Source organism: Sceloporus occidentalis, unplaced genomic scaffold, assembly GCF_023333645.1.
Source record: "Sceloporus occidentalis isolate IW3139 unplaced genomic scaffold, rSceOcc1.0.p SCAF_11, whole genome shotgun sequence".
Taxonomy (NCBI): Eukaryota; Metazoa; Chordata; class Lepidosauria; order Squamata; family Phrynosomatidae; genus Sceloporus; species Sceloporus occidentalis.
In genome coordinates, this window is record NW_028316991.1 from 13,835,380 (window position 1) to 13,847,653 (window position 12,274).

General features: G+C 41.8%; 1 protein-coding gene across 1 annotated transcript; it reads left to right on the plus strand.

The window, feature by feature from the left end:
* Positions 1-875: 875 nt before the first annotated feature.
* LOC149305612 (collagen triple helix repeat-containing protein 1-like) lies at positions 876-10,343 on the plus strand. Its single transcript, XM_089477598.1, has 4 exons — positions 876-1,001; positions 8,306-8,527; positions 9,250-9,466; positions 10,201-10,343. The coding sequence occupies exons 1-4, from the start codon at positions 876-878 to the stop codon at positions 10,341-10,343; spliced, it is 708 nt and encodes a 235-aa protein (XP_089333724.1).
* The last annotated feature ends 1,931 nt before the right edge of the window (positions 10,344-12,274 follow it).

The following is a 12,274-nucleotide window of genomic DNA, read 5'->3' on the forward strand; positions in this document are numbered from 1 at the left end:
GCCTGTGCCAACTCTGCCCCCGAAACAGCCTGCCTATGCCAACTCTGTGCATGAAGAAGCCTGCCTGTGGCAACTCTTCCCCTGAAGAAACTGCTTGTGCCACATCTGCCCCTGAAGAAGCCTGCCTGTCCCATTGCTGCCCCTAAACACTCAGTCACTTCATTCATTCAAATGCAACCCCCTTACCTTGCAGATGGCAGCCTAACGTGGGCCCTCTGATGAGTGGCACCCAGGGCGGATTGCCCCCCCGCCCCCATGCTACTGATAGGGGGTGTGACTAAAGGTTACAGAAGGGGCTTTATTTTTATGTTTTTCATGTATTTTATCAATTCTGATTGCTATTTGAGTAGCCAGGACACATTATGTATTTGATTGTTATAGCTAATTTATAAAACAATTTTCTGCTAGTTTTATACACATTAATATGATTTAGAGCAGTAGAACGCTGTGATACACTCATACCCAGCACTGTGCTCCTAGAAAAGACGGATATGAGTTCCGAAGAGGGACTGTCCATCTCTAAGGCATACACATGGCAGGTATACAATTTAACTCCTTCATGTACATCTGATCTGGTTCTGATTCTTACGTTGAATATCTTTGATGTACGCCTTCAGATTTTATAGCACATCCCTTGCTGTGATGTCAGCTCAGCATCTGTTAACTATGTTGAAGAGTTAAGATTCAGGGGTTGGAAATTCTTCTATCCCCCTGAGGCTCGCCAGCCATAGGATGTAAAAACACACAGTCCTTTCTGCAGAAAGAGCCTCTGTGTAATTCACCTCCCTGCAGTTAGCACTTCCAGTTACTGGGAGCTGAGCTGAGACCCGCTTCGGACTCACTTTCTCCGAAAGTCCATCCTTTTAGCTCCTGAGATGATTTCTATTTGGACCTGCTTTCTCCTGGCTTCGTGTTCGCTGCTACCTATAGACTCACAAACCGAGAACCAAAAAGTCAAGCAAAGAGCCCTTCGCCAAAAAGACTTGGAAATCATAGAAAGGGTAAGTTTATTACCATATCTGCCATAACTGCAGTATGATTTTCTTAGTGTATTCAAGTGAAAGGAGATAAAATAGATGTGCCTTAGTGAATCTATATCCAGCGGCTTTTCTCTTCTTTCTTTCTTTTTAGGAATAAATGTGTTCTCGTGTGTGTTTATGATTACAATTCTAATGCGACTTACAGAAGCAGCCTTTCATTCCAAATAGGTAACAGATGTCACTAGTGAATCCATGCAGAAACATTATCATGGAGTATATATATATATATTGCTATGTTTAGATTTACAAAAACGTTATGAATAATAGAGGCTTTTAAAGGCATGTATGGGTCTTCCATAAATGTACTTATGGATGTCCTTCCAGGACACGATTAGAAACTGCAAAACAAAATGTGAACATCAGAAGAACTGAATGTTAAAATTAGGGTTTGTGCTAAATGAGAAGATCATACAGCGCAAGCTGCAAACTGTCCCGGATTTAACCTACCTAGCTTCTATGCGTAGCCTAATATTCTGTCATTCCACAATTTCAAAATTAAATTTCAGTCCACCATGCAGCACAAATGTGGCTTTCATTACAAATTTAACATATTGTCAAATCCGAGACCCTCATAGTAAAATTACACAGGCTGTATGATTTCTAGCTCTTTCTTGTGCTCTAGGCCAGGGTTCTTCAAACGTGATGTCTTGGGGTGTTTGTTTTGGTATGCCAACGTTGTTATAACAAGTGCATTAGTGATGGGGTTCTATCAAAAGAATTGAGGGGTATACCTACTGTAGCTCAGAACATATGGTGTCCCAATTGCAGGACGCTCCAGAGACATCTTTTCATCTGGCTGCTCATACTGACTGCTCAATGAGAATTCACTGTTGTTATCGCTGGTGTTCAGCTGAATATGGACACTAGAAGGGCCTCCCTGGATGGAAGGACTCTATTAAGAACAATTAAACCTGTGACTGTGGTCCGGTAGTATTGTTTTGTTATAGATGTGTCAAGCCCCATCTCTTGGTTTGTTTCCATTTTTAACAAACCAAGTCCACTTCTGTCTTTAATATTATATTTCATTTTCTGAGCACTTGTATTGCCACCAAAGTGGTCACACAGAACATTATATGCCTGTTATGGCTGTGGTCCAAATTATTGTGCATTACAGACAATGACTTACACCATGGAATTCTTAATAGTCTTCCAACACATTAGGTAGGTTTTACTGATTTTAGCTGTTACTGGATGTCTTGTAGCCCCTGCCGGACTAGGCTTACCAACAGAAAACAGTTTAGAGAGCTATTGTAGAGTTACAGAGGAGAAGCAAAAGATGTCCGGCTATCATTAATACAAGTTGTCGCAGCACAAGAGCTGGACTGGTGATGCCAAGGCAGCCTTGGCACTTTAAGGCCAGAGGTAGCCTGGTGGCGTAAGTGTAGCCGATGGCTGGATATGCGTGGCTGAACGTTATGTTTTTATGCTCAGGTGGAGTATGGTCTGGTATATCCAACTGCTGGCCGTGTGCTGCAGCACCCAATCTATCACTGGAGCAGCAGCTCTGTGGGACACTGGCCCACCACAAAATCTTTAAAACCGATTTATACAGCAAATTGTGTAAATAAAGTCATTATTCTTGCCTCCCAATCACGAAAATAGCTATTAATAGATGACAGTCATAAAGCCTCAGTAAAGTTCTACCTCCATCCACTCATCAAACCACAAACCTTATGTTGGGAGGTATGGTGTTTCCAGATTTTGGGAGCCCCGTTTTAAGTACAATTGCTGAAAATTGATAATTTCCCACAAACAACCATCATACTTGGGATCAAAAGTTTGATACACTATCCATTACAGTGGTATAAGTTTAAGAGGAATCGATGCCTCAACCTTCCGACCTCCGTTTGAGTCCAATGGGGGTCCTAAGGGGCTTCTTAACCTGCATGTATGGTAGGGCCACCAGTGAGTAGATCCGTAATCCAGATACTACAGCTATTGGTCAACTATATCACAAGTTAAAATGAATGTAGGTTACACTAGAACAATAGTTTAGAGTTTGTTTCAGGACAATTACATACAATGTGTAATATAAACACTTTTAATCCACCCAGCTGTGTAAACGTACGTTTGAGCTGAACCAGTTGGATTATCACAGTGTGTTACCCTGCAAGAGGAATGTTTTTATGCTTTTTAGATTTTATACGCCTGTAAGTAAGAATTGGCTGATTGAATTTTTTAAAAAAAACAACGTGGCAATGTATTTATAGCCCGTAGACATTTGTTCGAAAATTATATCCTTGGAAAATTCCAAAGTCGTGAATTTATACAGAAAAACTGCAACGTGTCCATTGTTCTCTGCGACTCCCTTGTGCCAAATATAACCAGCTATTATAATAATCAAACTCTCCGATTTCACAGTAATGTACATGTCAGATTCATTTAATCAACGCATTAAAATAAAATCAAACAAAAATCCCAAACTGCCTGTAAACTGTGAATAAAGCTGAAATCATTGGTGACCGCTGGAAGCGATAAGTCTTTCCATGGCATGCATGTGTTTACCAATAATATTCCCGTGTTTTGTCCTTATTTACTGTTCATCATTCAATCTCTTAAAAGTAGAGTAATACACGGATGGGTTTTTATTTGCCTCATTGATGGCCATCCCTCAGATAACCAAGTGGGGTTTTACGCTCACTCACCCCTCCTGGCAAGCTGATATTACTCTCCATGTAAGAAATTAGAAGATCTCACTTGATAATAAAAATAGGGGGGTAATTTCTTAACAGCGCACAAGGGTTTATTCACTACAGTGTGAGTTGGATGGAGAAGTTGCAGGAGAGTTGTGGTTTCCACTCACTGACGTCACAATATATAATGAAGGTCCAACCAAAGTCAACGTCTGCTGCAAGGAGTGCTTTCTTGAAATCATATCCTGGATTTACCTAGGTAATCTGCAGGGCCAGTTTAACCAGTCTTCTGGGACAAAGTTGACAGGGACGGCCATTGATTGTTTAGTAAAGTTCAAGTCAGTCTATTGCGAAACCATAACCCTCCTGCAAAGTCTCTACCTAGCGCCTCCATCGCTTCGGTAAATAAGCACCTAGGTAATCTGCTCATGGCTGGCGGGCTTTAAGATAAAATAAGCTAACATCTCATCAACCCAAACGAGAAGCACGCTGCGGGGCATCTGAAGACAGGGTGACATAGAACAAATACAGAAATTACATAGTGAGAAAGCTCCTTCTTATTGCCCCGATATTTATGCGTGTGTGTAAGTAAGTACGCACGGATGTATCTACAGGTCATAAAATACCTTCATGAAAAGGTAAAATAGTTGTTACTTTAGTATGTTATGGAAATAACCCTCAGCAGATCTGTCATGTATAATGAACAATGTTTCTAATTTTGCATTTAGTTAGAAAAGTGTTACATTCACAACATTGGAGGAATTTTGCAGAATCCCCCAACCATGCATTTACAAGGCGGACATTATGATAATTTAAAAGGACCTCTCAGCTATAATTATACCTGGGAATTGCCCGGAGACTCCGGGTGAAGTGCTGCTTCTCTGAGTCTCTGGGTCATTGGAGGGAAATTCCGGGTTGCGGTAACGCATTGTAGCACGCCCCCCTCCCCACCCACTTCCCCTTCAACAATGGTGTGTGTCCTGTGACATCAGCAGGACCGCCTATTGACATCAGTAGGACGGCCCACCTGCATCCCGCAAGGGGGGGCTCCGGATAGCCGGAGCCACAAAGCTCCCAGGTATGACTATAATATGCATTAAAGTGCATGTGATGGCTGGATTGTCATTTAATGGATCAAGTAGTCTCAGTTTCCCATGACAGGCGTGTGAAGTGGCTCAGTAAGTGTATTTTAAGTGCTGCTCTCAACAGAAAACCCGCACTTTCTTACTTTCTGCAATGTAGTGAAAGGCTAATACACCCCGGCTTGTTATTCATAGAATTCAGTCTATACATTCCAGGACAATGATTCAGCCGGCGATGACATATACGGCACATTTACTAATTGAGCTGTACCACTAAACTACCGAATGTTTCATCAGCCGATATGTAATTAACTCATCCTGACTGGCAACATCCATGTTGAACTCGTTACTTAAAGTGGCGGATTCACATGTCTAACAAAAGAGAAAAATAAACCGGCAATGAATTGAAGCTTCTGATCTCATTTCATGGAGTGTGGGTCAAGATTTGTGTTCTGAAGGGGTGACGGACAAGTACTACCCTGGCACTGAAGCCTGCAAAATAAATACACTCATCCTATTTTTAATTTATTTACCTGGCTTGATGATATCATTAACCGGTTCACAACAATCCATGTCTATAAATCTATTGCATTGTTAAAATAAACAGCAGTGTATTCAATGTACAGACCCAGTGCACCCCACTGATATCCCACAGAAACACGTTAAAATCTGTGGTTTGGAGGCATGTTCTATGGAAGGGGCATGTAGCCCATGTCATTATTTTAACTGTGTAGTCTGATACTTTCTGGGCTTAAAGCCCTGATTCCCAGGGGGGGTGTATTATGCTCTTTAAACAGATGAACATGCCACTTTCCTGCCCATCTGTGATTTAATCAGTTTCCACGTTCTTCCTTCTTCTGAAAAGCTGTATTTCTACACAAAGTTCTACATATATTAATTTGTGCCCTTTTTATTCAACTCTCATTATACTGGGATGGATAGATAATTGTTTTATAAGAAGAAATTTCCATAATCTGAAAGCTCTGATGTTCTTTTGAGACATGAGTTTGAGGGGAAAGCCCCCTTGGATGGACAGAGGGGCAGGGGACTAGCTTGGTAGAGGGCCTTCTCGGGTCACAGCCACACTCTACATTCAACAATTTTGGGGCTAGCGAAATTTCAGTTTTGTTGTTTTAGCTGAATCTTTCGATTGATTGAGGTCATTTGTCGATGCCAGATAAAGTCCCCGCAGTCTCCCGGTGCCGACATGCTCGTTGAGCTACATAATGCGCTCAGTGAATGGGAATGACTACAGATTTGTTTTAAGCCATTTCGACTTGGCTTTGTACATTATGTGTATTTATTTTGGCTGCTAGAAACCCCAGTTTTCATTCAGTCTCTTGGCACATATACTGCTTCTTTCATTATTCTTTTTTTATTTCACAGTTTATTGATTCACATTTTCCAAATCTGAAGCCCAAGGTATTTCCTCCAGTCTCTGTAGTCCAGAATAAAATTGGTGATCTCTAGGAAGCATGACGGACAAAATATTGAAGCCAGTTATGGTGCTTAGATCGGCTCTGCTACATCAGATGAGATTGTGTCTGGGAGAGGTTGTGGCGGGACACAATTTTAGTGTTACTGTGAACGCACCTTATAGCTTTGTTAATGATATGGGCAGAGCTGGGACGGTGGGGCGGGTAACACTTTGCTAAAAATTAAGGAGCCCGAGGACCAGCATAAATAAATCGCATTCACTGACATTTTAGGCTCAGTTAAACTCCATGCCTGCCCTCAACGCTCTCTTTTTTTCTGCGTAGTTCATTTGGGACACCGCAATCACTGAGGTTTTATTTAATGCACCCTGGAGAAATCTCCTTTAGTTAATGGAGATATTGTTCTCATTTTCTGCCTGCTTCTAATGAAGAAAAGTAAACTGACTGGCATCACGCAAGCTGGACCATCTTTACTATAGGGCAAAAGGGGCAGCTACTCAGGGCCCGAACATTGTTGGTGGCACCTACACAGCCCTGCTGAGTGTATTTCAATAACCTGGCTGGCCCCTGTGTGTCGGGGTGTAATAAGAGGAAAAGAAATGCCAGGCAAAAATAGGTAAAATTGAATAGAAATGATTCCACCCTATTGGCTCAAATGATCTGATTCATGGGCACTTCCTGTTTGGGAGAGGAGAGTGCTTCCTGTGCTAAGGGGTGTTTCTGTATCATGGGCTCCCTGGAGCGATTTATCGGAGTTGTTTTCGCACGTGTTGATAAAATGCATGCTGTTTGGCATGGCCATACACACGCGAATGCCTAATATTCCTAAATACAGTTAAATCTGTTGTTCAAATCACATGTATCATATTGTTGGGGGCCTTTCTCATTGTTTTTTTTTCTTTTTCCTTCTCTCTCCACCACTCTCTGGCAGGCTGCTAGAATCTCTCTCCCATCTATAGTCTCTTTCCCTACACATGATCACTTACTCTCCTGCCTCTTTCCGCCTTTTCTTCACAACACGATTGACCATCTAGACCCTTCCATCCTCTTCCTATAACATGCACCACCCATACTCACCTATAACCAGGACAAAACTGCTAACTTCAAAACATCTTATATTTACCACTATGACAGACTATTCATTTGGGCACTCACTACCACTTATAAATAGCTCACAACCAAAGCAATTGTCACTCATGCTGGGCAGTTTGCCCCCATAGTCCAATCAGACTACAGCACCTACAAAGGTGCTTGCCCTTATGTCCAGTCCGGCGTGACCAATAAAGGAGTCTAGAGCAGAAAGGAATGCATATAACTCAGATCTGGAAATAACTCAGTCTTGCTGGCAGTAGGCAAAGGGTTAATCCAATAAACAGTCCGGTGTCAGTATGGCTGGCAGAAGGCAAATAGCTAACCCAGAATGGTAGGCAGCAGGCAAAGGGTTAATCCAATAAACAGTCCAGTTTCGTGAGTCTAAGTTGTGCGAAGGAGCATGTTGTATTTTGGCTAATAGCAGGCAAGCCTGAGCCTCCATGACTTTTTAGGGCTGTAATCCTGCTGGAAAAAATGGGGTGAGTTGGGAACCTAAGGTTGTCAGGGGTAAGGAGTGCTTGGGTGGAAGAGGCAATTTTGACCTCGCTAGGGCCTTACCAAGCCATGAATTAACACCCAGCTGGGAAGGTTAGCTTTATTGAAGATATTAATGTCTGTAACACTGAGCTACCAAAAAGTGAAATTTGGACATTAACCCCGCAGACATCCAGCCGCTGGCCTTTAATAGTCTTTAAATGATTTTATTTGTTGTTCTCAGCCTTCAGTAAGCAATTCTTTGGGCTGACAAAAGCAATTATTTCTCATCTTCATGTCTAAATGAAAAACCATTTTTTTAAATTAAACATTTTATTGGATATTGCCCAAAGCAGCCATTATAAATGTATAATTACTAATCAGTGTAAGAAAACACTGCCACCTACAGGCCCCTGCTGTCTGTGCAGGACTCCTGCTGAGGGATAAAAGGACTATAAAGACAGATGTTTCTTGACAGCGGTGAGTTTGGTTCAAGCTGTACATTGTACATAGATCACTAAATATATATTTACTTTGTATCTTCACAGTATAATGGCATGTGCATGCAAGGGCCGATGGGTCTACCTGGAAGAGACGGGACTCCTGGAGTGAATGGGATCCCTGGAACTCCAGGAATTCCAGGCCGCGATGGAGCCAAGGGTGAGAAAGGAGAGTGCATGAGAGAGAGCGTAGAGGAATCCTGGACTCCCAACTACAAGCAATGTGCGTGGAGCTCGCTAAACTACGGCATAGACCTGGGGAAAATCGCTGTAAGCGCTATTCATTGTGTTATTGATGTAACGCGTTCACTCAAAAAATATGCATTTCTGGAAAATAAATTTTTGTTTATTTGTAGTTTGAACACTCCTAGATTAATTTTAAAGCTATTTAATTATTATATATTTTTTTATTTAAAACAATATTTATATTACTTAATGAGGGTGGCATGCGACATGTTTATATTGTTTTTTTATTATTATTAATGAAGATGAACACTGAAAGAAAAGACCTAGGAGAACGTTGGTGCTATTTGGAGCAGAAGGCCAGGTGCATTTAAAAGCGCTGACGGCTTCATGTGGATAACAGGAAAGGGCCTGAAGGACAACCTCTGTCGCCTGGGTGGTCAGCAGCTGTGCTTCCTGTCTGTTAAAAGATTGTATTGATAGTCAATTATGACCCTGTGCATGGTCAGCTGTTATTTTGTAGCGTTGTATATTAAGTGCCGCATACACTGATGGCTGTACAGGTTACATTGTACTTCATCTGATCAGACATTAGTAAGATAAAGCCACTAGAAGCTGCATCTTTCTGCCAAGCGACTACTGATACTTTGTGTTTTTGTGGCCATAACTGTGATAGATAGATACTGTAAGTGGTGGCCCTCCGACGTTCCCTTTCACACCTCTTCTCCTCCTCTTTTTTCCTTTCTCTCTTTCCATACAATGTCCGTTGTGGATTCATGTTTATAAATCTCTGTTTTCTTTTTTTTAAGGAATGTACGTTCACGAAGATGCGTTCTCAGAGCGCCTTAAGAGTTGTGTTTAGTGGGTCTTTGCGTCTCAAGTGTAAGACGGCCTGCTGTCAGCGCTGGTACTTCACGTTTAATGGTGCTGAGTGTGCCGGACCCCTTCCCATCGAAGCCATTATTTACTTAGACCAAGGAAGTGCCGAATTCAACTCCACCATTAACATTCATCGGACGTCCACCGGTAGGCATGGGGTGGGGGGTTTCACGGCTTTAGATAAATAGCGGCAACCATGAAGTGTGCTAACCTATGTTATGTGTATTTATTAATGGTCATAAATGTGATATTCTCAATTATCCCCATTGGATTATTTTGCTCACTTGTTTTATTTTTTCTGCAAAAATATTGGTAAAATGCATGTAGAGCACAGGACATATGTCACTTCACTCTACTTTGGACAGGCAGTAGGATTCATACCTGGGTGCTTCTCATGGCACCCCCCACCACATGCGGAGCTCTCCCTCTCCTCCTCCATATGAGACCCGGAAGGGGCGGTGGGCCGGGTTGCTGTTATATGGCTAACCCATTTTAAATTACAAAGGGGATTTTGGGCAAATATATGTGGGCAATGGGCCAAATAAAAAAAGAGCTGGCCCAGCAATCAGTTGTGATACCCAATCAAGTGTCAAAGTGGCATCATGGGAAATGTGTGACAATTAGCTTTAGACGAATTGGCCGTCCAATTGGTGGAATCAGATGTGATGTCGGAGTCGAGAACCAGAAACCAGAATAATGTAAAATAAATAGATAAGGATTCAGTTATGCCTGTTTTCTAATGTTCCAAAACCAGAGCCCGTCCTACGGGACAGCGACTGGAGATAATTTAGTGTTTCCTTTAAGTAGGGAATGAAGGTATGAGCCAATGTAAATCAGCGGTGCTATTCTATGTTTTCACATGTAATTGTTTGGTGTCCTAGTGGAAGGATTGTGCGAAGGAATTAGCGCCGGTCTGGTGGATGTGGCGGTCTGGGTGGGGACCTGCGAAGACTACCCAAGAGGAGATGCATCTACTGGATGGAACTCAGTATCTCGGATAATCATCGAAGAGCTGCCAAAATAACCTGTACAACCTTGTTTTCTATTAAATAAATGAAAATTTTCTTTTTTTTAAAATGTACAGCAAACTATACCTCTGTAGATGATTAAAGAACGCAGCCGTGGGAAATAGCTTTATATTTTCTGTACTGTAGTAGAAGTGGTGACGGTTTTCTAAGATATATAAACGCTATTATCCATGTTAATGGGAAACCAGCACAATTTTGTTTCTTTTATGAATTAAATATTAAGGAGCGTTTGCCTCTATCTTGTAGGGAATCCTGGGGAAAGAAATATGAACTCATACACAAACGGACTACGAAAATATGAGCTTTTATGTAAATTGGAGGCCAAGAGGTGTATTCACTAACCTTCCAGCTTGGATGTAAACTGAAAAGCATCTGTCTGACTGGACTGTATGTTATTAAGAGCCAAACCCCGGGACGCTTTTCCTGCAGGAAAGGCTGAGCTAACCCTGCATAAGGCATTATTAAACCAGCAAGCAGACCGGACTCCCAAGAAACCTCCCTTCCAGGGGACGACGGGCTTAATGTAGCCCACGGGGCAAGTCTAGCCAAGGGACCCGGTAACCAAGCAACCTAAAGTACATATGGCAAAACGTACTCACAATGGGCATCCCAGTCCTACCCAACGCTTCCTGCAGGAGAAGATCGCTGTGGTTGGCCATTCATAATGTAAAGTGAAGTCAATCTCTTGAAGCGATCCCATTTAGTGAATAAACCCCAGTATATATAACGGTTTAGTTGTATATGTAACCCTTTTAGTGGGTTAATGGTGTATAAAAAGAGAAGAAGAGGTGATTGAATCATGTTATCACTGTGTGACCTAGATCACTGTCATAATTAGCCGTGTATGAAGCAGACATCTAATAGATTGCAGGACAATTGATATTAGATTCTCAGCCGCAACATTATGAGAATGCAAAGTACTGTGTATGACATCATAATTGTTTTTTTGGTTTGATACACATGTATTCAAATCATTCTGGTGTGTTGAACGCATTGTTTTTTATTTCTTTAATAAATAATTCATAGTAACGCAGGTGAGCTGAGCTGGTCTCACCTTTTTGTGTTCACATCTGCTCGTTGCGTGACCTTCCATGCACAGGCTTTGGGAACACGTGTTTCTGATACATTTCATTGATATATATAATGATATAACTGATATACTTCATTGGCATGCTACCACGCTCAACAAACTAGAAGAGGTCTGGAGAAGAGACCTCTTAGGTTCTGAAAGCTTGTGCAACTAAACCTTTTTGGATCATTAAAAGGAGTCACTTTCAACTAAAGACTCCATGTTCCCTTGGTCCAATATGTATATATATATATATATATATATACATACACACACATTCCAGAACTAGTCAGCAACAATTTTTTTAATGATTTACACACATTTGCAACCATAGTGAGTTATTTCCTTTAATGATTACATTGTTGCATTCTAGCGAATATATCTCTAGAACAGAAAAAATGGCATTCTGTCCTACCTAATGAGTGACAGAACAAGCTTACCAGTGACAAAGAACGAGATCTGCCTGGGACAATACATTATATCCTGGAACCTACAGTATATACGTTACAGTTCTGCAGCAAGCCGTCCTCCCATCAGTCCCAATTGTCTAGTAGGTGAGGGATAATGTCTAGGCAATATTTGGAACAAAAGAATCAATATATTGTGGTAAAGGCGATGCAGTCGCTGTGGCAACCAACAGTATGTACTTGCTGATTGCTCCTCCATGGTTCGACTGTTCATGCCACTGATTGTCTGCTAGAGGCAGGAAAGTGCTCCTATTTAAACCAACGGCACTACTTTCCACATAGGCACGCGGGGGTATACACAGACCCCTGCCGGCAGTGCCCACCGAGCCAGTGCTGTGGGAGATGTGTTCTGCGGGCATTTAGCTGGTAGGGGGTTGGGAAAAGGGGCAAA

Bases quoted from the DNA above. Each gene is read 5' to 3' on its own strand.
- LOC149305612 (XM_089477598.1), top strand. From the start codon at position 876: ATGATTTCTATTTGGACCTGCTTTCTCCTGGCTTCGTGTTCGCTGCTA. The intron at 1,002-8,305 runs GTAAGTTTATTA...GTATCTTCACAG, and splicing joins ACTTGGAAATCATAGAAAGG to TATAATGGCATGTGCATGCA. The intron at 9,467-10,200 runs GTAGGCATGGGG...TTGGTGTCCTAG, and splicing joins CATTCATCGGACGTCCACCG to TGGAAGGATTGTGCGAAGGA.